This window comes from Rhinolophus sinicus, linkage group LG03 (assembly GCF_036562045.2).
Source record: "Rhinolophus sinicus isolate RSC01 linkage group LG03, ASM3656204v1, whole genome shotgun sequence".
Classification (NCBI taxonomy): Eukaryota; Metazoa; Chordata; class Mammalia; order Chiroptera; family Rhinolophidae; genus Rhinolophus; species Rhinolophus sinicus.
The window spans coordinates 64655318-64681147 of record NC_133753.1 but is presented as its reverse complement, the minus strand read 5'-3'; the positions used below and the strand labels follow the sequence as shown (position 1 = coordinate 64681147).

General features: G+C 47.2%; 2 protein-coding genes across 2 annotated transcripts; both read left to right on the top strand.

Annotated features, from left to right (window-relative positions):
• The first annotated feature begins 206 nt into the window (after nucleotides 1-206).
• Nucleotides 207-9640, top strand: KNSTRN (kinetochore localized astrin (SPAG5) binding protein). Its single transcript, XM_019725488.2, has 9 exons — nucleotides 207-520; nucleotides 748-842; nucleotides 3850-3982; nucleotides 4772-4819; nucleotides 5689-5794; nucleotides 6015-6108; nucleotides 7133-7194; nucleotides 7978-8052; nucleotides 8787-9640. Exons 1-9 carry the CDS (start codon nucleotides 315-317, stop codon nucleotides 8916-8918), a joined length of 951 nt encoding a protein of 316 aa, XP_019581047.2. The 5' UTR covers nucleotides 207-314; the 3' UTR covers nucleotides 8919-9640.
• A 2415-nt stretch (nucleotides 9641-12055) lies between these two features.
• Nucleotides 12056-25443, top strand: IVD (isovaleryl-CoA dehydrogenase). The gene is made up of 12 exons (XM_019725490.2): nucleotides 12056-12269; nucleotides 13250-13339; nucleotides 13573-13624; nucleotides 15596-15765; nucleotides 18200-18293; nucleotides 18499-18635; nucleotides 19919-20015; nucleotides 20907-21000; nucleotides 21495-21576; nucleotides 22092-22196; nucleotides 22296-22368; nucleotides 23099-25443. Exons 1-12 carry the CDS (start codon nucleotides 12117-12119, stop codon nucleotides 23230-23232), a joined length of 1281 nt encoding a protein of 426 aa, XP_019581049.2. The 5' UTR covers nucleotides 12056-12116; the 3' UTR covers nucleotides 23233-25443.
• Nucleotides 25444-25830: the final 387 nt, after the last annotated feature.

Genomic DNA, 25830 nt, shown 5'->3' with positions numbered 1-25830 from the left:
GACAACGGGCAGGTCCCCCAGATATTTCAGCCCACAGATCCTCTTCAAACCTGTAATGTGCAGTTTGCGTCCATCCAACTACCCTTTGCTTTTGGCAACCAGGCATCGTGCAATATCCCTGACAATCACAAACCAAACAAAGGATTGTGACATGGACTCTAAACGTGACTGCGTTTGCGTCCCAAGCCCGGTGGCTCATAGCTCCCTTCACGCCGGCAAAGTGCACCACTCCCTCCCGCGCCCAGAGCCGGGGGCTCCAACACCCACCGCCGGGAAGCTCAAGCTCGCGCCTCAGCTCCGACATTCCGTACAGCATGGCAGCCCCCGAAGGCGTAGCTCTCACTAGTGCCCGCCGTACAACATGGCCACCTACAGGGCGCGCACCGCAGCCCCTCCCACCCGATCACCGGAAGTTTCCATTTGAAACCCAGGCGGCAGACCCAGCCACCAGTACGGCAGTTGCATTGGAGCATCTTTTGAATCAGAGCGGCGAGAGCTGCGGGCAGGAGCAGACACCTGGGTTCGGTTCTCCCGGGGCGTGGGACTGGGCTCATGTGTGGGGCGGACGGGATGGGTTGTAAATAGAGGAATTTTTCCCTCCCGACTCCTCCCCCGAGCCGGAGCAGGCTGGGTCACTCTTCTGGCCTTTCACCAGCGGGGGTGGGGGTGAGGGGTTGGGGGGAGGAGATGAGGGCTGGCGTGGGGAGAAGGGGGCCGACCCACCACGGGATAACCTTCGCCTTCCAGCGCCCAGCCTTGCCGCCTCGTTACGATGACCAGCGTGGTTAAGACAGTGTGCGCACCGCAGCCTCCCTCTGTGCTGAGCGGCGGCCCACCCGCAGGTGGGTGCCCATGCCGCTCCTCGGGGGGGGGTATAGAGGATCAAATCGGTGGCCGTGAGTAGGTGGCGCGGGCAGGAGGGAGGGCATTCTATCGGCTCTGACAACCTGCTAACTCCCCCAGAATCAGGCTGTCCAGGTTTATGATGAGAGTAGGGGAAGGGCCATGCTGTAGGGTTTTAGACCTGCCTTGCAACCCGTGCTCCCTCAAACCTAATCGTGCTACATTCACCAATTAGATGCAAGCTGCTGATTGTTCTACAATATTCCTATTAAGCTAGGAATCCCTTTTCAAACAGTTACCCGTTTTATTTCCAGACTTGGGCTATCTGGAGGGACTGATTTGGTTGTCAGGAAGGAGAAAGGAGAGTCATTTGAGAAGCAAGATACATAGGGGGAAGTAGTAGGGTTTCTCGCCATGTCTGGTTCACGTTTGTATCAGCACAGTGTCTCTCATATAGCACATTCTCAATAAACATTTGTTGAGAGAAGTGAGAGAGAGGGGTCAGGTCTAGCTAGAGCATTTGAGAAACGGGAGAAGAGACATGATTACAACTTTTTTATTGCTTTGCCATCTTGCTTTATGTTACTTGACTTGTGGTTGAAAGTCCTTGCCGATGGTCTGCAGGTGTCCAGCTGCCTAATCTAGAGATTATAACAGAGAATAAGCTTCAAACATCAGAACCTGTTGTGGGAGAATTTGAAGCATCTGTTTAAGATCCTTTCCCAGTGACTACATGCAGCTAGTTGACCAGCAGTAGCAAGATTGATCTGTGAAATAAATAGGCTTTTCTCTGAAGGTTTAAACGGTTAACCTGCTTGTCTTATGTTACCACAGAACACCCGCCTGAATAGTAATCTTGGCATCAACAGGGCCTAGCAGTGGGTGGGGGAACTGGAGCCACGTGTCCTCACTGCCTTTCCCTTAGAGTGCAGTGCCCATCGTTCAGTGGGGAGTGACTGGCTCTTCCCAGCCAGGTTGCAAGTTTTCCTCTTTGCTTTCTATGCCTGTCCCAGCTTTATGATCATAAGTAACCTCAATAGTTTAACATTTTTAGGCTGTCTCCCAGGTTTTTTGTTTTGATTTTTGGCATGGGTTTGTTGATTTAGTTTGTTTGTTTTTTATTATATTTATTGAGGTAACATCGGTTAATAACATTATATAAATTTCAGGTGTACTACTTTATAATATGACATCCGTATATGCTATTGTGTGCTCAACACCCAAAGTCCAGTCTCCTTCTGTCACCATATATATGACCCCCTTCACCTTCTTCATCCTCCCCCTCCCTCTCTGGTAATTAACATTCTGTTGGCTGTATCTATGAGTTTTTTTGTTTGTTCATTTGTTGCTTTTTGTTTTATATCCCTCTTATGAATGAAATCTTATGGTTCTTGTCCTTTTCCATTTGATTTATTTCACTTAGCATAATACTTTCAATTTCCATCTATAGTGTCACAAATGGCAATATTTCACCTTTTTAATGGCTGAATAGTACTCCATTATATATTTGTTCCACATGTTGTTTATCCAGTCATCAGTCGAAGGACACTTAGGGTTTTTTTCCATGTCTTATCTACTATGAATTGTGCTGCAATGAACATAGGGGATACATATATCTTTATGAATAAGTGTTTTCACATTTTTCAGGTAAATACCCAGAAGAGGGATTGCTTGGTTGTATGGTAGCTCTATTCATAATTTTCTGAGGAACCTCCATACTGTTTTCCATAGTGGTTGCACCAATTTACATTCCCACCAGCAGTGCACAAGGGTTCCCTTTTCTCCACATCCTCTTCAACACTTGTTATTTCTTGTCTTATTAATTATAGCCATTCTAACAGGTATGAGGTCGTATCGCACTGTGGTTTTGATTTGCATTTCCCTTATAACTAGTGATGTTGAGCATCTTTTCATATATCTGTTGGGCATGAAACTGTAAAGAGTTCGATTTATTCAACAAGCAGGTATCGAACCCCTGTTAGTATGCCAGATACTCTCAAGCACTGGGGACACAAAGACGTATTTTAGAGTAGTTAGGGAGACAGTCTGATCAAAACAACTATGCAATAGTTAAAAGAAACTCACAGCAGTTTGAGCATAGCCTTAGGAGAGCTTAGCAAGATGGTTCGAGTCCAATGGTGTCTGATGAAGGATTCAGCTGTATTTTGTCCTGCTGACGGCCACACTGCCCCTCATTTAGCTCTTTGCTTGTATCAACCTCCACTTTCTAATCTTTTTTGGGGGGGTGGGGGACAGAACTTTATTGGTGAACAGTGTGTACTTCCAGGACTTTTTCAAAGTTAAATTGTTGTCCTTTCAATCTTAGTTGTGGAGGGTGCCATTTAGCTTCAAGTTGTTGTCCTTTCAGTCTTAGTTGTGGAGGGCGCAGCTCAGCTCCAGGTCCAGTTGCCGTTGTTAGTTGCAGGGGGCGCAGCCCACCATCTCTTGCGGGAGTCGAACAGGCAACGTTGTGATTGAGAGCCCACGCTCCAACCAACTGAGCCATCCGGAAGCTCAGTGGCAGCTCAGCTCAAGGTGCTGTGTTCAATCTTAGTTGCAGGGGGCCCACCAGCCTTTGCGGGAGTCGAACCAGCAACCTTGTGGTTGAGAGCCCGCGCTCCAACCAACTAAGCCATCTGGCACTGGCCCATGTGGGAATCGAAACGGCGGCCTTACGCTTTAGGAGCATGGAGCTCCAACCGCCTGAGCCATGGGGCAGGCCCTCAATCTCCACTTTCACACTTATACCCCCTGGCCATTTGGTTTTGGCTACACATAAACACACTGCACTGTCACATTTAAAGTATTTTGGTTTCTGTCCCCAGTTAGTGTAGGAGTCTTATTCTTCGGAATTAATTTTCACAAATTGAGTTGGCCAGAATGAAATACAGGTTTCTAACTTAGAATGGAGCTCTCTTTGTTATAGAGTTGCAGGTGTTAGGTCATAGTGCTTGAGGTTTCACACACCCCCCTCCCCCACCCCTCCACCCCCGTTTTCCTTTGCAGACACACAAACTCGAGCCACCTCTAAGAGCCTGTTACCTGTTAAGTCCAAAGAAGTCGATGGTTCCAGACATCTTCATTCAGGAAGTTCAGAGAATGATGTTACAAAAATCATCAAACCAAGACGAGAGACTGGGTGAGTCAGATCGTTGGTATCCAGTTAGAACATCTTGCTAGAAATTGCTCAATACCAAGAATTAGCAAATCGGCTTTTTGAAAGCACAAGGCACCTGAGCGATTGACCTGTAGTCAGTGACCTAGAGCAGTGCAGCATTGCAGAGCTGTTTGTCCGGACCCTCTGTGTTGCTCATCTGAAGAGGCACAGCAAGGGTTATGATAAGAGGTAGTCTTTCCTTTCTCACCACTGGCTCTGCGTGTACAAATGGCATTACTGTGGTGAAACATCAGCCCTAAGTGGGTGTCATGGTGGGTGGCGGCTAGTTGTTAGCCTATGTTGCTGTTCTGAGCACCGTCCAGCCCAGTGTGTATGTATGTCCCTCTACGCAATGCTCAGTCCCCACATAAGTGAAGTTGACATGGAGAGCCACAGCAACCACATGCGCAGGTTGAGGTGGTCAGGAAGGGAGCCTTTTCCCTATTAATAAGCCTTTTTCAATAGTCTGGGCTGAAACAAAAGTGCATGGGTCCTCAGAGCTTCTTAAGCTTGTGCTATCACATTTGCAATGTATATAATCTCTAGTTCTCAGAAAACCAGGCTCTTTGTTCTGCCTTTTTCACAACACACATAACGACATACAACAATTCTCTGATTCCTTTGTTGTTGTTTTTTAATTGAGGTATAATTGATATATAACATTAGCGTTTCAAGTGTACATGACAATGATTCGATATTTGTGTGTATTGCAAAATGATCGCCACACTAAGTCAAATGAACATCCTGATTTTTTTGTCTTTGCTTCCCTAGGCAGGTGAAAGCTGCAGAAACTACCGTCAAAAGGAACGTCAAAAAGAGGTGAACATCAGGGTAAATGAAATTTGGCCACCATTTTAGGGTAGAGGAGCTCAATCCTGGTTGTACATCAGAATCACTCATGTTTTATGTGTTAGAGTCTGGCTGCCGCCCCAGAGATCTGAATGGAATTTTCAGGGGTGAGGCACAGCCTGGTTTGAGAAACACTATGAGGGCAAGATCAGTGATGCTACTGTGTTCAGTGCTACACAAGAGCTTTTCAGGCTCCATGCCAGGACCACTGCTGATTGGAAATCAAACCCGGCTATGACCCATCAATGTAGTACAAAGCTTTCGGGAGAGGAGGGGCTGTGTGTGGTTAGTGATTCTGAAATGGTGTTTCTTCCTGATGGTGGTGCTGGTGCTGGTGAAGGTGAAATCCTGGAGAGGGACCCATCTTTCTCTGTCTGAGGCTAGCTTGGACATTTTGCAGTCCTGAAGACAGAAATAACATAAGCTGAAAAGTCAGTAGAAATCAGTTCTAATTCCAAACCTGGGCATGTTTTACAAGTTCTGGAAAAAAAATACTATCAAGAAAGACTCTGAGAATTTTGAAAAGAAGGTTTAATATTGATGGTGATAGTGGCCATTATTTATTAAATAGTTATTATGTGTCAGTAACTGTGCTAAGAATTGTACTAAGAATTGTGCCAAGAACTCTCTCCCTTATCCTTCACAATAATAATATTATGAAATGTGGGTATGATCCTAATTCTAAAAATGAGGAAACAGCCTCAGAGAGGTTATGCAACTCACTGAAGGTCATATATCACTATGTAATGAATCCAGGATTTGAACCCCTGTTTATGAGACTCCATAGCTCATCCTCTGAACCCCTCCCCCTCTTCATCTAAGTACATATATCATTACAGTTACAAACCATTGAGTAAGCAGAAATCAGAGGAAGAGCTCAAGAATAAGAACCAGCTCTTAGAGAGTGTCAACAAGCAGTTGCACCAGAAGTTGACTGAAACTCAGGTAAGAGACCCTCCTCGCCTGTGCCATCAACTGCACTGGGCAATACATGTGGAATCCTGAGGGACAACCCGTCAGATGGGAGCAAGCTTGTAATGCCCAGGTGCCCAAGTGCAGAACATGAAGATGCCAGGCTTGTACTATGGCTGTCCAAGAGCAAGGGCAGTAAAGACCACCCAGAGGAGTGGGACAGGCCTGATCTGTCTACATGGCACCCCAATAGGAAGAACTGAAGGACCTGACCCAGAAGGTGGAGCTGCTGGAGAAATTTCAGGACAACTGTTTGGCAATTTTGGAGAGCAAGGGCCTTAAACCAGGTAAGAAGTAGCAAGCAACAGCCTTCAAAGGGATCTGTGCATGTGCCCCCTCCTGGGATGATTCTGGACCAAGCGTCAGGAGTCCAGCATGGCAGCAGCTGGCCCAGTCAGTGAAGGGGTTGCCTAGCAAAGCCGTAGGGATTTGGGGGAGCTCCTCTTTGTTCTTTTGTGATACTGACTATGCCTGATCAATAGCATTTCAGATAGTTGTGGAGAGAGGATATTGCTTTCTTATCTGAACACCTTATTCATTTGGTGCCAAAAGGTATAACCTTGCAAATTAGACTAGAAATATTTTATGTCTTTCAAGGGAGATAGCATACAGGTAACTGTCCCAGGAAGAGAAAGAGTTGATACTGTTTCAAGGGCTCCTAAACCTGGCTAATCGGCAGAATCACAGTGGTTAAAATGTGATTCCTGTTCTGACCCAGTCCCTTTGCAGAGTCTGTAGCAAAGAGGAGAACACAAGAAGGAACTGCCCGAAGCCTGTAAGAGGGTCTCATCCTGAGTCGAGGAGCCTGAGGATGCCCAGGGGAGGGAGCCAGGCTGCTCGGAATTAAGGAATACTGACTGTGAAAGCTACTGGTTAACCCGTGCATTTTAGGATATATTCTTTATAGTCACCATATATGTTTTGTATGATTTTAATTTGCTTATGCATATGCACTACTTTTACCAAAAATAATAATGATTTTCAAGGCCTGAAAAGCTTTTAAAAATAGCTCTGTGTTTTATAAACAAAATAATCCAACCTATACATCTCCTTTGGACAAATTTTCTGCTGAGCTGAGGAGAAAGCAGAATGAATTTTTGGCCATATCCAAACCTAGCGAGGAGGGAAGTAAAATATAGCTCTGGAGGGCAGGCATGGGTCACCCTGTCACGGGGAAAACTCGGGTGAGAGGGAGCATCTGCCTGGAGAAGTTCCTCTCGTGATAACTCCCGTGGTTATCCTACAGGGATTTTCTTTTCTTTTGTGTAAGTACAGTTCCTTAAGCAAGGCTGACTTTGTTGTCTCCATCAGTTTTAGGCAGTGAGACCCTGGCATCACAGCAAGAATCCACCACGGATCACACGGACTCTATGGTGAGGGCACAGGTGTGAGTGAGCGAGGGCCCAGGTACCTTGGGGTTCTACAGCTCTAAGAAGGTCTCTGCCATATGCTCAGCAAACCCCGAAAAGCAGCCTTTAGTTATCTAGGACAGTGGAAGAGAGCGGTGGATGTGTACTTAAAACATTATAGCATATTTTACTTGGCAGATGACTTTGTGCTTACAAATATGAGTGAGTCTGAGTTGAAAATGTGCTACTTTAAAACACATAATAGGATGGGCCCGTACAGAGAGCTTTCTGGTTTCTCTATTCTACACTTTACCAAGTTTCTCTCCTTATTCCTTTGCTGAGAACTATAGGATGTAAAGATCCAGCCTGAATTCAATTTGGCTTCTCTTTGGTTTCCTCCCTAAGGTAGGGAGGTAATTGTTTGGGATTAAAGTCTTTGAGCTTCTATGATCTCTTCTCCACGAAGATCAGTTGTCATCCTAGAATCATAGAATATTAGATATGGAAGCCTTCCTCAGCTCTCGCAGGCTATTCGTCACCCATTCAATGGCTACTACATCTTGTTCATATTGCCTGTGTAGCGGAGCTCATGGAAGTGGGGTAATCTGTCCGTCCTGTGCACTGACTTCCTCCAGGGTGCCCAATAGAGAGCCTGGCACATGTGTGGACGCTCAGCACATGACGGAATGGAAGGGATGTTAGCAATCATCTAATTCAATTCTCCTTTCATACAAAGAGATTAGTTTACATGAAGAAAATGTTCACATTTCAATAAAGATTTGTTATTACATTGTACTTTCCTTTTAGTTGCTGTTAGAAACTTTGCAAGATGAGCTGAAGCTTTTTAACGAAACAGCCAAAAAGCAGATGGAGGAGTTACAGGTGAGAGGCAGACATCACCCTGAGGCAAGATTACCATTTCCCGCCACAGTAGATGGATCTATGAGGGCTCTTTCTTATTTATCTACTTATTTATTTTCAATAAAGTATTTTATAATTTCAGATTTGTAGAAAACTTGCAAAGATAATTGAGAATTCAATTCCCCTAATATTAACATCTTGCATTATCATGGCACATTAGTCAAAACTAAGAAGCCAACATTGATGCGTTACTATTAACTAAGTTCCAAAACTTCATTTGATTTCACCTTTTTTTTTCCAACTAATTTTATTATTCTCTTTTAAAGACTCTTAGAAATGTTCACATCTGCAGAGCATGAAGCAGTGTGCAACATACTAGGTTGCTCCCAGTTAAGAGTGGGCACCTGTGTGAAATCCATGCTGGGGAAACTTGATACCACAAGGAAACCTATAATAGGAAACCCAGCTCCTTGTGTCTGGACTGCTTTGGATTGCTTGGATGAATTACACTGAATCCTAGAGGATTTTATTGCTCTGGTTTAGATAGAAAAGTCTGTAGTAGAAAGGGAGAGTTCCTAAAACCAGCGTGGATAAACAAATCTGAGCTAGAAAATACAATGTCAGTGTTCCTGTGGGCTTCTTCAATGGAAAAGAAGCATTGTGTTCTGACATGGTATTGTCTTTCCTCTGAGTCAAAGTTTTGTGGTTTTTTTGCTTGTTTGTTTGTTTTTCTTTTTGAATGTCTTTCCATGCAGGCTTTAAAAGTAAAGTTGAAGATGAAAGAAGAAGAGAGGGCCCGGTTCTTGGAACAGCAGACCTTATGTAATGGTCAAGTAAATGATTTTACAACAGCTCTTCAGGAAATGGAGCAACTATTAGAAATGTGATAAAAAGCAGTGGCCGCATGGCTCCCTCTTGGGGATAAGCTCTCAGAGGAAGCCACTAAAGACATCGGCTTTTGGCCATGATCTTCTAAGACTCACCATCCCCAGAATGGAAACAGTTTCTGCAGTTGGATTAAGGATAGTTTGTGCTGAAATGGCAGTTCCTCCTTTAAGCAAGTGTTCCCAACTTCCAGATGGGCCAGCTCTTCTGCACCTCACATGTAAATAATTGAGGTCTACAAGAGGGGGTCCTGGAAGCTTGGATCAACTACTAGGCAACAAAGCAGCACACTGTTAGAGTCAAGAGACTAAACCAGCCACAGCCAGAGGATCCAAAAAGTCACATTCAAATGTGCGGGAAGAAGCCCTTAATTGTACAGTGGAGCACAGGTGCTCCACAGGCGACATCATTAAGAAGCCATGCTGTCCTCTTCTGACTTGGAGCACGTTCTGTCCCATCTTGATTGGGCTCTATACCTCATTGTAAATTTATGAACTTGAAGTTACTTGAAATGGCTTAATAAATGGGGTGAAGGAATAGATAGCAATAACACCTACCTGAAACAGTACACCTTGGAGCTTTTAATCCAAATCACTTCTGTGAGTTTTTTTAATATAAAGTATTACTTTTAAAATAAATATTTCTGTAACTATTTGGATTGTAACATTGAGAAATGAAAATAGACTTTTAACCTAAATATATTCACTGAAAACTATTGAACTAATCTAGGCAACAAGTTTATGACTGATTTAATCCAGAATATTTTTTCCTTCCACTCCTGCCTACCTGTCTTCCAGGAGCATTAGCTAGCCTTCTGAGGATATTTCCTGTTAGTAGCAGTGGGTGTCAGCCTCTGCAGGTTTGTGTCACCGTGTAGCTGCCCACTGTGTAGCTGTGTGTTCTCCCTGTACTCCTAAGCATGGTCATATACCTGCTATTTGCTTTACACTGGCCCCGTGGATCCTTAATCAACTAAAGCGCATGGCATGCTGCCCCCCTGTTTACCAAAGGCTCAGCCATATTTCATTGCGTAGTCAAACGAGGCAAGCTTTGGCTTTGGCCAGCTTCCATTTTTTCTGCACCTTCCAATTTTTTTCACCAAACCCCCCCACCATTCAGCATTACTGAGGCTACCCAGAGCCACCCAATCAAGCCAAGTAATGCCCCCACCCTAACTGACAGGGCTAAAATTCTTTGCCTTCACACACAAACATTCATGCAGTTGGTTATGTCCCAAATATTTTGAGGGGGAAAACCAGTTAATTCTCACCAGTGAGAAGGGCTGAACATTTTCTCATTTTGGGGATGTTTATAGTTTAAAAGATTGTTTACCCAAATTATTTTTTGTTTGTTTTTTGAAGAACTAATTGGCTTTAAGCGATTCATGAATCAGGCAGCATCCCATCTAGCAACTAGAAGGGCGCTTCCCTAAATGAGTTTTTAATTGCCATTTCTAGCCCCCCAAAATGTTCTACTTCTTTCTTGGAAGGAGAGGGTAGGAAACTCCGTTGTGGGGTCCTCACCTCCTTGTCATGCCTCCCTAGTTAACTCCTAGGAATGTAATTGTTTCAATATTGTTATTTCTCCCAGTGAAGAATCCCTGTTCTCTATGGCCTGGTCTCACCAAGGCTTTTGCCACCCAGTTGTACTCTGCACCACCAGTCAGCATTTGTGCACTCTTGCCTTTTATTCTCTCTGACCTCTGCTGTTCCATCTGCCTTTTATACATGTGGCAGTGTTCTGGGTGCTTACTCTGATCTGGAGCCTGAAAAAAGTCATACATAAACTCAGCAAATAGTGATCTGCACCTTCCACTTTACTAGATGCTGTAGGAAACTTTAAGGGAGCATGACATTCTTAACTTCAAAGATGCTTGCAGTCTATTTAGTAAAGCAAAATATGTAGGTGATACAGAAGTTAAATAACAAAAGCCAATACTGGGCCGGCCCGGTGGCTCAGGCGGTTAGAGCTCCATGATCTTAATTCCGAAGGCTGCCGGTTCGATTCCCACAGGGGCCAGTGGGCTCTCAACCACAAGGTTGCCTCGACTCCTGCAAGGGATGGTGGACTGTGCCCCCTGCAACTAACAACTGGCAACTGCACCTGAGCTGTGCTCTCCACAACTAAGATTGAAAGGATAATGACTTGGAAAAAGTCCACACTGTTCCCCAGTAAAGTCCTGTTTCCCTTCCCCAATAAAATCTTAAAAACAAACAAAAAACAGAAATTCTTAGAAGAAGAAAAAAGAATGGGGAAAAAAAGCAATCTCCTTTATTCCTAACAGCCTTGCAGTGGGTGGTATTGTTTTCATTTTGTAGATAATAGAGACAGAAAAGACCCAAGAAACTTATCCAAACTCCCAGTTAGGTACTGGGACTGCTATGCTTAGGCTTAGTCGTTGGGTTTAGGGCACTGAACTACCTGAGATGAACTGCTCAAGGGCATTGGCCCACCACAGAGAAGGAGAAAAATAGTGACGGGGGTAAGGGGATGGCGGCTGCATTCCATCAGCCTAATTCCATCACACACCACTCTTCCTTTCTCCGTCTCCCACGCCAACCCGCACCACCCCCGTTTAAAAAAAAAAAAAAAAAAGTCCTGTTATTATTGTAATTAAATAATTTGGAAGACAGCAGCCCCTTTTGCATAAAACTCGAATCAAAACTCAACAAACCCTCTTACATAATAAAGCAAATTTTACTGAGTTATAATCCGTGTGCTCACTAGAGCGAGCCTACTTTCCCAGTCTGAGTTATCCCAGATTTGCCTTAACAATTTATTCCCAAACACTGGGCATTTGGGGAGTTTTCCGTTTGCTGTTTTAACACGTGATTTCCCACAGAGATAGACGTCTGCATTTAGGGACTGCTATTACAACGCAGGGAAGATACTATATCCTCGATTCAAAGAACAGGGCACTTTTCTGGTTATTCGACTTAAAGACCTAACCTAGCGTTTGTGCCAGCAGGTTCCGAGCCCCGGCAGGCACAGCCGCCCAAGCGATGTCAGCCGGCAGAGGTCACCACTGATTGGCTCGCGTCTTGGCCAAGGGCAGCGCGGCCTTCCGCGGGCTGCTGAGGGGTGATAGGCTGCTGGAGACCCACCCTCGCAGACGGTCGTGGGCAGCGAAGCCCGGGATTGGTGGAGCCCAGAGAGCTAGCTCCTCGCAGCTGCGGCTCCCGCTCCGTTGCAACGCAGAGATGGCGACTACGGCTTGGTTCCTGGGACGGCGCGTTGCAAGCTGGAGGCTTCGGGCATCGCTGTCGCCGCTCGCAGGCCTCGTTTCCCAGCGGGCCCACTCTCTGTTGCCCGTGGATGATGCGATCAACGGGCTAAGCTCGGAGCAGAAGCAGGTAGGGAGCTCGACCCCCTTCCGACCCCAACGCCTCCTGGCCCGGCCCCACCGTCCTGCTTCGTGGTCGCCTCGGCGCTCTTCTGCCCAGCGCCCACCCAGCCGTGGCGTGTGCCCGGCTGCCGGAGTTAAATGAGGAGTGAAAGATAGGAGTCACCTCTATGTGGCAAAAGGGCCCTCAATCTGTCTGAAGTCCCCTTTCACCTGAACACTATCTAAGGCTGTGGTTCTCAAACCTGGTTAATTATCGTCCCCAAGAAATCTTTTTCGAATACACACGTCCGGGGTTTTGAAATGCACAGTGTAATTTGACCCCACTGAGTTAGAGCAAGAAGTTGAACAAAATACATGAAACATGCTATTACAAGTGGAGCCGAACTAGAGCCCTTTCAGGAGAAGGAGACTGTTCACTTGGACAGATTTCCCGGGAAACAGGATTCTCCTGTGCCTACGCCTCCCGGAACTCCAAAGACCACCTGGGTTTACAGTCAGCCGACAGAGCTTTAAAATCACCTTGAACAGAAAGGGTTCCATCCTACTCCTCAAACTTTCCTGTCAAGAGGAGTTTCTAATCTCTTTTAGCCAACGTTTAGAAAAGAACCTGTAATGCACCTGGAACAGAAGGGGTTGGGGCTGGAGCACAGTAAGTGGGGGCAGGGGACAGTACTGGGGAAGGCTGGAAGGGTCAGCTCATGCAGGGCCTTCTAGTAATAGTAAGTTCAGTGGAAAGCTACGGAATGATTTTATGTAGGGGACTGGTATTTAAAAAATAATCTTCAAGCTGTCTAGTCTGAGGACCTCAAGAAAAAGGGGTGAAAATCATCTCCAAGGAAGCATAAACTAGTGGTCCTCTAAGTTTCTGTCGGATGCTGTTTGGTGAAGTTACTTGTGGACTGTTTCCCTGAATGTATCCTCAGTGGTGGAGATGCTGTCCTCAGTGGCAATAATGTACTATTTCAATCTGTCCACCTTTCCCTCTAGCTTCGTCAGACCATGTCTAAGTTCCTTCAGGAGCACTTAGCCTCCCAAGCCCAGGAGATTGATCGCATCAATGAATTCAAGGACCTTCGAGTGAGTTCTGAGGCCCACACTGGAGGGACAGGGGGGCAGTCGAGGAGCTAGGTGGGGCAGGTCTGGGAGTTGCACAGCTACCTGGAAGGGCTCCCAGTCTTCCGGTAAATGAAACCTCCCTAAGTATGCAGCCCGTTTCTGTGAAGCATTTGGATTTCCTGTTCCAGGTGTCCAGGCACCTGTGACGGGCTGCCTTCTCACAACTCACTGTGCTCACTTCATTCTGTTGGCAGGAGTTTTGGAAGCAGCTGGGGAATCTGGGAGTTCTAGGCATCACAGCTCCTGGTGAGTATAGTTTCTTGCCCTAGAGAGAACTTTTCTCGAAGGCCCTTTAACACCGGTCCCAAAAGAAGCAAGACAGGAGGGGAAAGATTATGCTCAAAGAAACCCAGCACTTCCTCCCTCTTGGATCTGAGAAAGCACCCATGGACTGTCAGCCCAGAATACAGCCTTCTATTTCTTTAGGCAGTGACACTGATAAGGCAGAGAGTAGGCTTTTGTGGTCCACTTGGATCAGGATCATTCAGACTCTTGAACTCAGCATGCTTAATCGCTCCCCCAGGTGATCCTGGAGCTGTCTTAGTACCTCAGTCTTACTGTCTCCCTTAATCCCTAAGCTCTGCCCTACCAGTAGCATCCAGGCAGGACTACTCAAGACAGGTGTGTCCCTATGGAGACTACCCGTGTCCTCTGCCCATAGCTTGGCCCTGGAGCTCGTTTGGGAGCAGATGGTGGTGTGAAGGAGAGGGGTGCCTGTCTGAGCCTCCACATAAGGTGGCCAGATGATGTGTTTAATAGGCTCTCCCTGGGCCTGCCCTAAATCCCCTGTGGGTCTTACCACCTATTTCCAGGGATAAAGGGCAGGAAGCTGGTGGGCTCTGGTTTAAATGTTGGCCTCTGAAGGAGAGGCCCAGCCTAGCTTGCAGTGCCAGTAAATAGATGAGCCAGTGGCCTCACCAGCCAAATCCTGGATGGAACACCCTGCTTCGGCCTGTATTCATTGGGCATTGGAATAGAGCTAAATACAATACACTTCTTACATCTTCCCCTCACCACTTCGGAGACAGTTCTGGGATTTGAGCTTATCACAGAACGTTATATCATGACTAATGATAAAATGAAACCACTTAAAATTTAGACCACCTTAATGGAAAAATGGTAGGGGAAGGCCAGTGGGAACTCCCAAACAAGGCTCCTTCTTCCACTGTGTCTTAGGGGTTTATGAACCCTCATAGAGCGTATGCTTCTGAATCAGATGGTATTTAATGGAAAAGAGAGGCAGTTAGAAGTCAGATGAAAACCCTTTCAAGGGGGAACCTCAAAAAGAAAGCCAGATATGAGTTCTGGTTTCCACATGGTTGTCCTGGTGGCTTTTTCCAGTGTCACTCACCTTTGGGCTTTCCTTCCTGGAATTGCAGAGGTCGGGTCAACCTTCCCCTAGGGCCTTGGATAAGTCTGACTTCTTGGTCAGAGTGAACATGTGTGCAGACGGTCTCACCAGGGTCTACCCAAATAGCAGGCCAGGGGGTTGGTACCAGATGACCCAGCCACGTTGATTTTAAATCTGCTACTAAGGAAAAAGCAGTTTTTATGAGCAGTTCTGAAATTCCCTACCAGCATTTTTTCTGCCCTCTGTTGCACTGCCCACTGGATTTTTTCTCTCAGGCTGTGGCTCTCCTGTCCTCTGTTACTAATCTTGTCTTTTTTTTTTTTTTTTAACTTTTTTCATTGAGGTATATTGATATATAACAATGTGTACGTTTAAGGTGTACAACATGTTGGTTTGATAATCGTGCTTCTTGAGGTCCAAACTTATGCTATGAAAATCTCACCTTCCTCAGGCCTTTTACACACACATGTCCTTTGCTTTGTATGTATTCTTAGTGCTTTGATCCTCCCTCTTTGTGTTTCTTGGTTAAACTCCAGGTCCTCTTCTTCATTTATTCATCTGCCTCTGCACTTCCAAATAGTGGATACTCAGGTTCTCTTGTCTTCATTAAGAGGTCTCTCTGGGATAAAGCAGGAGTTGCAGTGACTGGAGTGAACCACACTTCCGCTGACAGAGGCAGCAGACAAAACCAGTTCTGCATATTCGTAAACAGAGCCCATGGCATCGACCTGTTGACTTTGCTGGGGCAACTTGGAATAGGGGCGACCAGGGTGTTTCTCTGCTGTCAATAAATGTAAGGTTCCTATCAATGTCCTGGTTTAATGTGGACTGCCTTTTCCACTCCCCATTACAACTTCCACTCCCAGTCCAGTATGGCGGCTCTGGCCTGGGCTACCTGGAACACGTGCTGGTGATGGAGGAGATATCCCGAGTTTCTGCAGCGGTGGGACTCAGTTATGGTGCCCACTCCAATCTCTGCATCAACCAAATTGTGCGCAATGGAAATGAGGCCCAGAAGGAGAAGTACCTCCCCAAGGTGAGGAAATGGGAATGGAGAGATATACCCTGATGTCACTGTGCAACCACTGACGGCAAGGCACCCTTCGCCACTGGCGAGGGCAGGTCACACTTGTCTTCTGTAGCATGCTGCCCGAGCCAGATATGGTTACTTTAGGAAGGGGTCAGGGCGTTGCTTTCAAATACTTCAGTCAAAACCCTTAAAAATAGGGCCAGACCTCCTGAGTTGCTCACTGGACACCATTTTCAGAAAGCACTTTAAGAAACAGAAAACTAACATTATAAGTGTCCTTTTGGATCTAGTGTGATGACAACCATTAAAAATTCAATGCAATAATACTTGCTGATCACTTAGTTACACCAGGACCTTGCTTCATGCCAGAGATACAGAAAGTAATTAACCATACTATCCTTGCCCTCAAAGAACTCACAGATGATCAGGAAGGGGGGATAGAAATGAGTAATCGTAATATGGCATACTGAATCAGAGGTCCAAAAAGTGCTATATGAATACAAATGAAGAAAATCTGTCTGAGAAGACAGGGAAAGCCATGGAGAAGGTTCACCAGCTGAAAGGAGCCTTGAAAGATGGCATTCTGCACTTACTGTTCCTGGGACAGTTGCTAGGGGCTTTACAAATGTTTATTATTTGAACAAAAACCTGCGGCATTGCTAGTGTAGTTCCCATTTTTAGGATAAACATAGGAATACTGAAGATAGAGATGTTAAATTCCTTGCTCAAGGGCACATCGCTAGCTGGTATGGGGGGTTCTTTAAGACTACGGGAATGACTAGTAATAAAACAGCATTTTTATTATCATGTCACTTTTTTCAGGTAGCTGAGTCCTGCTAAAGTGTTTATTTTCCAAAACAGTCTATTTTAATATCTTGAAATCTTATTTGTATTTGGCATTTTCTTACTAAGCATTTTTATAGATCGTGCAAGAGAAAAGCAAATCACCTCCCACTGGAATTAGCCTGTGCTTCATATCAGTATAATATAAAAATAATATTTTTCACTATTTAAAGATTATTAACTATCAGACAACTCTCTAAGACAGCTGTCCTATTACTTTTCACATTCAATGAAGTCTTTAATTTTATCAATAAATCAGGAAAAGAAAAACAATAAAGCTATTTCCATCTTGAGAAAAATATTTAGGGCTCTCCATTAAATCCAGTGCCAAGTATTTTGTTTGTTTATTTTATCTTAACCTGCATTAAGATGAAATTTTTTTTTTCTTTTTAAGATTTTACTGGGGAAGGGGAACAGGACTTTATTGGGGAACAGTGTGTACTTCCAGGACTTTTTTTTTTTTTTTTCCCCAAGTCAAGTTGTTGTCCTTTCCATCTTAGTTGTGGAGGGTGCCGTTCAGCTTCAAGTTGTTGTCCTTTCAGTCTTAGTTGTGGAGGGCGCAGCTCAACTCCAGGTCCAGTTGCTGTTGCTAGTTGCAGGGGGCGCAGCCCACCATCCCTTGTGGGAGTTGAACTGGCAACCTTGTGGTTGAGAGGACGCGTTCCAACCAACTGAGCCATCCAGGAGCTCAGCGGCAGCTCAGCTCAAGGTGCCATGTTTAATCTTAGTTGCAGGGGGCGCTGCCCACCATCCCTGTGGGACTCGAGGAATTGAACTGGCAACCTTGTGGTTGAGAGCCCACTGGCCCATGTGGGAATCAAACCTGCAGCCTTCAGAGTTAGGAGCACGGAGCTCTAACTGCCTGAGGCACCGGGCTGGCCCTGAGAAATTTTTGACTTGGTCTAATTAGAAATAATGTACTGAAGGTCAACTATAATTTATATATATATATATATTCATAGGATGTAAAGTACAGCATAGGAAATATGGTCAGTGGTATTGTAATAACTACGTACAGTGTCAGATGGGTAGGCTTGTTGGGGTTATTTGTGAGGTGTGTCAATATCTAATCATTATGTTGTTTTATACACCTGAAACTAATAAAAATAATTTTTAAAAAGATATAACGTACTGAAAACTGTATTACTGGTTTCTTTCTATGCAGCCTATTGATGCAGGTAGAATGGCAAATTAGCTAAATAACGATACCTTGTAATGAAATGGTGGAATAGACGCTCCCTAGTTTTTCTTACCTATCTAATTATGTTTCTGTATCAGGTGAGGTCAGAGTGGTTTCCTCTATTTTTGAGGTGAAGCAACTGAACACAAAGGTCAATTTAAAAAGCAAAGAAATATTTCACGAGTTCCACAAAAGGCAAAAAATCATGGAAGACTAGAACTTGCTTTGCTTGCAAAGGGAATGGGAAAAGGAGATTTTTCAGCCTTGTAGATACTGGGCTTCTCTTATAGCACTTTACCAATACCCTGGTCTGGAGGGAAATTTGAAGGGGTGTCATATGAACAGGCAAGAAGTATCTGTGAGCTCCTCTAGGTACTTCTGAAGTCATAACCAGACCCTTTGGGGTTTTCCTTACAGCTAATCAGCGGTGAGTACATCGGAGCCCTGGCCATGAGTGAGCCCAATGCTGGCTCTGACGTCGTCTCCATGAAACTAAAAGCAGAAAAGAAAGGTGAGTCCTCTCTTGACTTGGAAGCTGAAACGGGCAGAGGGACGGACTTTCTCAGGCTAAGGAAGCAATCACTGGGTGGCCACCTCTGCTGGGTTTCCAGAACTGTTTCCCAGCTGGGCAGCTTTCTGCTTAGCAGCAGGTCTGTGGACAACTGGCTGAGATGAGCCAACACAGACGGAGTAAGTAGCCAAATTCCTGTTCTCAGGAGATCACTATGTCCTGAATGGCAACAAGTTCTGGATCACCAATGGCCCTGATGCTGACGTCCTTGTTGTCTATGCCAAGACAGATCTGGGTGCTGTGCCAGCTTCTCGTGGCATCACGGCCTTCATCGTGGAGAAGGTGAGTAGAGGGGATTGCACGGCAGGAACTTTTTGTCTCCTGACAGCGGTGTCAAAGATAGATCCCTTCAACCGTGATCGCAAACACGGTCATTGTGTGCTCTGCTAAGGCTCCCTGCGGTGGGTGTGAGGCAAGAGCAGGCTTAAAGGAGTGTGGCCAAAAAGTGGAGTCCAGGGAGGATGGGTCAAGTCTGAGATTGGTGGAGCCGGCCACACAAAGGGGGCCAAGAAGATGAGGACTGAAAGGAGATAACTGGACTTGACAATCGGATGTCATGGGGGGGGGGGGGCTGCTGAGAGCAGCGATGGGAGACTAAGCTGGGAGTGGAGACTGAATAAAGACCGCACCTTCCGAATCTTGACAATAAAATCAAGAGGGAGATAGAGCAGGAGTTAGAATAAAAAATTGGGAGTTTGAGTTTGTTTTTAAGAATGAGCGAGAACTGAGCAAATTTTTGGTAAAGAGAAAGGAAAATAGGAGAGGGAAAACTTGTGATGTGTGGGAGTAAGTGAGCAAAACACAATGGAGAGTTGAGGGAGAAGAGATAAGGCTGGATACAGGTGATGAGGGAGGAACCTCTGCCTGATGACCTTGAGGTGGGAGGCCAGGCATTGCAGGGCTGGGGACCGTGGGGTGGGGGAGTTGGTAGAGCGTCGTAGAGGTTTGCAGTACCCTCCCTAGGGAGACGGGGAGAGGAGCTGACTACAATTGGAGGACATGAGAAGTGAGTAGCCCAAAGGGCCTGGCTAAGATCAGAAATCTCAAGATCGTGTGGCGCCACTCTCATCAGCCAGGAGGTGAGGGGAGCAACACGTGCACTCAGCTGGGCACTTGACAATGCACACTGCCTCTAATTAGTCCAGGTCAAAGCACACAGGTAGTTGAATGGATTCTGGATGAGACTCAATTAGGTACAGATGACAGAAGAACAAGGGGGCAAAGGAATTGAATGGGCTGATGAGAGTGTCTTGGAAGTGATTTCCCTGAGGAAAGAAAGCCAAGAAGGGTCAGGAGGACCCCAGAGATCGGGTGTTTGGGAGAACTGCTCCCGTGAGAACGCAGGCTAGCAGCAGAGGAGGCTGGGGTTAGGGTGGGGTGTTAGGGCTGGAGCTTCCAGGAGTGGAGCAGTTGTGCACAGGGTCGGGGCTCAGGGAGTAGGATGCTGGCCTGTCGTGCGAGTAGAGGAACTCGATGCGAAGGTGGGCGTTGCTCAGGGGTCTTCCCTTTACTAGGCCCCCTTGGGGCCAGGTCTGTAATCAAGGTCACTTTCTGTTTCTGTAAAGAGTATGCCTGGGTTCAGCACCTCCAAGAAGCTGGACAAGCTGGGGATGAGGGGCTCTAACACCTGTGAGCTAATCTTTGAAGACTGCAAGGTTCCTGGTGAGTCTTTGAGAAAGGATGAGCCCCTGTCCTGACCCCTTCATAAGCTGAGAAAGCCCATCTTTGGGTTACAGAGGCTCCCCACTGTTAGCTTATCAATGACTTAACGGCTAGACAGTGGGCCTGCCACTGCTGTCCTTCCCACTGGCCCATACGTGTGGGGCTGGGGGCCTGTTGGGCAGCTATTTTTCCTGTGTGCCTGACTGTGGCTGCAGTATGGATTGGATTCCAGTCTCTGGAGTAGAAAGGTAAGATCTGCCCTTGCCCACTAATGTCCTTCAGACATCCTTGTTTGTACGGTTCCCTGGACAGCGTGTGTGAGGTATTCACTGATGATACTAAAAAACCAGTACAGACCCTTCTTTGTCAGCACAAAAAACTCCAAGGCCATCCGGGGTCCTGGCTTCTGGGGTGGAGAGGCGCTCAGCAGTTTGTCACTAGGGCTGAATAGCTCGTCTCTTAGACGAAGATTCTTTCATGGACCACCCTTGGAGGGGAGGGGGTGGGTGATACTGGACCAGAGCAGAATCAACCTGGAGAAAAAAGTAATTATGCACACAGATGTAAAAAGAACTAGGAAGGGGTTGGATGACTTCTAGACCACATTAGCTTTTCTTCTTTCCCATCCAAGGCAGTGAAGGAAGAAAAGGGGAGGATCTAAGGATCGGGCCTTTGTGTCTGGTCTTACGGAGTGGGGGTGTCCATCTAGCAAGCTCCACTTCTGGTTGGACGTGGTAAACTCCATCCTTTTCTCTCACTGGAACCCTAGTTGAAGGTCAGGTGACATATTTTTGTGCCTCGTGTGGGAGCCATGGTACCAAACCTAGTAGCTTTTATAAAAGAGAGTCTGTAGATAGCCCTCTTCCCTCTGACCAGCATTTCTCCCGGCAGCTGACAACATCTTGGGCCATCAAGGTAAGGGCGTCTACGTGCTAATGAGTGGGCTGGACCTGGAGCGGCTGGTACTGGCTGGTGGGCCCCTTGGGTGAGTATGAGCTGAGCTTTTGGACTCCTTGGCAAGTGGTACCCTCACAAACAGCAGCTGCAGCCATCCCCTTGTGAGCCAAGGAGGGCTGCCTCCTGGCAGAGGCGCCTTCTCTCTTGAAGGAAGAAAACCTCCTCCTAAATGTGTAATTTCACATTGAAGGGAAAGATCATTAGGTAATAGAGAAAAGGCCTGAGGAGCAATACTCTGTTACTTGTGTTGTGAAACAGGACGCCCGGGCTCTGAGGCCCCTCTATGCAGGGGTCCTGCCATTCTGTCTGATCTCAGGGGAAGGGGCACAAATCCTGGACAATCAGTGCAGCGACTAAGCAGGGGTGACAAATGTCCTCACGCTCCATTTCTCCTCCCTAGAACTCCAGCTCCTTGTCTCACTGAGCTGTCCCCTCAGGGCTTCCCACACTGGTATTTTGCTACCCCAACTGGCAGTGGAGGAATAGTGAGGCACTGCCCCCGGGTCTTTCTCCTTCCCACAGGATCATGCAGGCCGTCCTCGACCACACCATTCCCTATCTTCACGTGAGGGAAGCCTTTGGCCAGAAGATCGGCCACTTCCAGGTGAGTGGAATGCTTTGCTGCAGTGTACACGTGCCATTTACTATCCTTCCCCAGCAAAATGTGTTCGAATGCTTGTCAGACAAGCTTCCTCGGCATGTTACCTGGCTTTGAAAGTTGTCAGGAAGCTCATCACATGTCAGCTCACTTCCTATTTGAGATGAATGAACTAGGCAATAAGAGTAAAGGATGAAGCGTGCAGGTTGCGGGGAGGCCTGGGGGAAAGGGAGTGGCATTTTTAGTCACACTTTCTGGTCTGAAGACACTGCAGGACATTGATGAGGGTGGTGGTGGGTGGAGGGCCGTTCAGGGTGCAGCGGCAACCCTCCAGCTGCATTTCCACACCCGCTACCATCTATCTCCGTGATCCTAGGCAAGTCCCATCTCCTCTCTGTGCCCTGATGTCCCCATTCCTGGCTGTCAGGTTGCTACTGTTGACCTACTTTTGGTAACTAGGGAGAGTTTCTGAGAGGCATGTGGCTCTAGCATGTTGACTTGTGACCTCCCTTTGTGCCCAGCTGATGCAGGGGAAAATGGCTGACATGTACACCCGCCTCATGGCAAGTCGGCAGTACGTCTACAATGTCGCCAAGGCCTGTGATGAGGGCCACTGCATTACCAAGGTAAGGGCCAGTCCCGGAGAAGGCAGTGGGCCAGCTGCTGGGACTTGCTGTCTGCATGGCCTTTGCAGAGCCCTGCTGACCAGGGCTTTCCTCCCACAGGACTGCGCGGGTGTGATTCTTTACGCAGCAGAGTGTGCCACACAGGTGGCCCTGGACGGCATTCAGTGTCTTGGTGAGTGGCTCCCCACCCCCCACCCCAGGACTGCGCCTTGCTCCCAGAGTCTGTGGCTGCCTCTGGAAGGAGGTTTCCTCCTCACCCCTCACTCTGAGCTTCAGCTAGCTGCAGTAGAGCTGATGCCATTAGGCTCCTAGTTACTAGGAGGACAAGGAAAAGTAAATGAGAATACAACTTACAGAGGCCATTAAGTTTCCACTACTTTCAGCAATGCCCTCCTCTCATCCTCTCTCGCCAAGTTCCGCCTCGTCCGGTGGACACTGGGAAGTGGGCAGAGAGAGATGCCTCAGAGGTGGGACAGTCTTGTTTCAATGCTGCACAGTAGTTAAGAGCACAGACTCAAGCCAGATGGCCTAGGTTTGAATCCTGGCTCTGCCACTGACAGGCTTTGTGACTTGTGCAAATTACTTTCCCTCTCTGGGCCTGGCACCAGTAAGTGCTATGCAGTATCTCCTTGTCTCGCTTCTCCATGTCTGCCAGTGGTCGCCCCTCTTCCTGCCTGCTATCTTCCACACTCTAGATGGCCTTCAAGCCCCTGTCCACCCACCTCCCAACTAGGTGTTCCCTACACCGCTCCTTCTAGCCATCTTTTGCTGTTTCTGTTTAATCCGTCTCTCCTCCTCTGGCCTGTTTATATATTCTTGGCCTTCTGTTGCTTCCCTTGTTTTGCCAACTGCCTATCATTTTTCCTGTTGTCATTTCTTCTCTCCCTAAACCCCGGCTGCAGGTGGCAATGGCTACATCAATGACTTTCCCATGGGCCGCTTTCTGCGAGATGCCAAGCTATATGAAATTGGGGCTGGGACCAGTGAGGTAAGGCGGCTGGTCATCGGCAGAGCCTTCAACGCAGACTTCCACTAACTCCAAGACCTCTCACCTCTCCTCCCAACACCTAGAGGCCTTTGGAAGTAGAGGTGTCACAACTCTACTGCCTTGCCCGAGGCAGGCCCTGCTGCTCGGCTGCCCTTCTTGAACTAGTCATCTGGCCTCTGTATGAGGTTGAGTTCTCCATAACAGCTACCAAACCACTGTGGGCCTCAGAGCCACACCAGCCAGCCCGCCAGCCCAGGAAGAGCATTCAGTGGGTTAAAATGGACTTGGCAGGAAGCACAGTGGCTTTTCTGGAGCTGGTTGGGATGGGTTTTGGGGACTCTATGCTCTTGCTCTCTGACTTCCAACCCTGACTCCCTCTACTTCCCAGATGGGTCACCTTAGGGCAGGCAGGTGGCCACCCCTTTTTCTTAAGCAAGCCTCTGGCAGAGAGTTCTCTGCTCAAGTACACCAGAAACGTTGCCCCTCTCCATTTATTTGAACCTGGTAGCCTCTTTCAGGGGGAAGAAAACCCCAAAACCTTTGTTTCTGCCAATTTTCATCAGCCTCCAGCAGCCTGTGATCAGGTACCCCGCTGCAGCAGCCCTTCTAGCCTGTAGGGCTTCATGCTGTAGGGCTGAAATCTCACCGTGATGAGGTATAGCTCTGGGAATAGGCATCTCAGAACACCTGTGCCACCCAGAGTCCTCTGTGGGACAGAGGCCAGCATGCTTGTGAATGTTCAGATGCTGGCCTCTGTGGCAGCACCTTTGATCCCTTTGGCACTGCTCTGCCACCGCCATCATCTAGTCTTGGCCATGTGACAGCCCACAGCTGAATGGGCAGCAGGCCTGAGTTGTCTGGCGAGTTGTCTGACTTGGCTCCAGCCAAGGCTGCCTGTGGACATTTCTCTGGATATCCTATGGCTACTTTTGTTACAGCTGCACAGTGGCTGCTGCCATTTTGTATTAAACATATTATGCAGCAAACCCATCTGCTTCTACACTGCTGTTTTTGGGGAGAAGCAATAGACTTGCTACTGCCGCCTGTCTGGCTCCAGCCCCATGTCTTTGAGACTGGCTGGTCCAGGTCCTGCCCCTGCCTTCCAGTCTGCTCACTGGTGAAGGGTGACAAAGGTGTGGAATCAGTCCTTAGGAGAGAGGAGGTCGCTGCCTCTTTCTCAGATCTCCCAGGGATTTTTAAAGGAGTGAGGGAGACCAGAGTGGTAAGAGTTTTAGAGCTAGAAGGAAACTCATACATTTCTGGAAACCATCCCCATGTTTTTTAAAAGGTCAAGATAATTTGATTTTCCCAAGGTCAGAATTCGAGGTATAATTCAGATCACGAGAGATGGGGGTTCTGAGAATGCCAACCTGGGGCTCCACTGCACAGCTGCCTGGGTGGAACAGAGAAGAACGTGTGGGTTATTCCAGCCCCATCTAAGATCCCTAAAAAAGAGAACTGTTTTTCTTGGCTCTCAGCCCAGGAGTATGTCTTCTGACTTTTGCTCCTGGTCTGTAGGCAAGTGCTCTTGTACCTACCCCAGCACAGTTCCAACCTGAGCAGAAGACCCAGGGCTTGTGGGACTGTCCCTTCACTTCCCCTCCCTGCCTCCTGCTATGTTGGAGGTGAATGTGGCTAAAATGGTAGCCTTGCTGCCTTTAGTGTGTGGCTAGAACAACCAGCCTGGAGACATTCAGAATGTGACAGGATCAGATGGTTTGTCTAGTCAGCTCTGCCACCAACTTGGGGAAAAAGTTACTGTTCTGATGCTATATGTGAAATTGCTATGTTTAAAAATAAAGCCAAGGGCCGGCCAGGTGGCTCAGGCGGTTGGAGCTCCATGCTCCTAACGCCGAAGGCTGCTGGTTCGATTCCCACATGGGCCAGTGGACTCTCACCCACAAGGTTGCTGGTTCTACTGCTCGACTCCCGCAAGGGATGGTGGGCTGCACCCCCTGCAACTAAGATTGAACAGGCACCTTGAGCTTGAGCTGCCGCTGAGTTCCTAGATGGCACAGTTGGTTGGAGCGCGTACTCTCAACCACAAGGTTGCCGGTTCACCTCCCGCAAATGATGGTGGGCTGTGCCCACTGCAGCTAACAACGGGCAACTGAACCTGGAGCTGAGCTGCGCCCTCCACAACTAAGACTGAAAGGACACCACCTTGACTTGGAAAAAATCCTGGAAGTACACACTGTTCCCCAATAAAGTCCTGTTAAAAATAATAATAATGAAATAAAGCCAAACAGAACAAAGAAAGTGTAGCCTGAGTCATGAATGGATGGGCAGAGGGCACTTCCACTTTGGTTCTTGGGGGAGATTCTGGTTGTTTACATGCATTGTGCAACTATAAAACAGCTACCACCCCTGCTCCTTCCTGAGGCTGCCTCTAAGTCCACTCCAGTTATAGGCAGGTCATACTAGCAGCGGAGCTCCCCTGTTGACTGCCATCCCTGTTTTCCTACTGCTTGCCTTATGGGATGGTAACAGAAGCTATGGAAATGGTTCTCCAAGTGTGGTCTGGGTACACACTTTATCAGAATTTGGCAACCTGTAAGAAATGCAGATTCCCAAATCTGCCCCAGACCTAATCACATCTCCAGGGGTAATTGATTCTGAGGCACAGGAAACCTATTAAAACAACTG

Bases quoted from the DNA above. Each gene is read 5' to 3' on its own strand.
- IVD (XM_019725490.2), top strand. From the start codon at position 12,117: ATGGCGACTACGGCTTGGTTCCTGGGACGGCGCGTTGCAAGCTGGAGG. The intron at 12,270-13,249 runs GTAGGGAGCTCG...CTTTCCCTCTAG, and splicing joins TAAGCTCGGAGCAGAAGCAG to CTTCGTCAGACCATGTCTAA. The intron at 21,577-22,091 runs GTGAGTGGAATG...CTTTGTGCCCAG, and splicing joins AGAAGATCGGCCACTTCCAG to CTGATGCAGGGGAAAATGGC.
- KNSTRN (XM_019725488.2), top strand. From the start codon at position 315: ATGGCAGCCCCCGAAGGCGTAGCTCTCACTAGTGCCCGCCGTACAACA. The intron at 5,795-6,014 runs GTAAGAGACCCT...GCACCCCAATAG, and splicing joins AGAAGTTGACTGAAACTCAG to GAAGAACTGAAGGACCTGAC. The intron at 8,053-8,786 runs GTGAGAGGCAGA...CTTTCCATGCAG, and splicing joins AGCAGATGGAGGAGTTACAG to GCTTTAAAAGTAAAGTTGAA.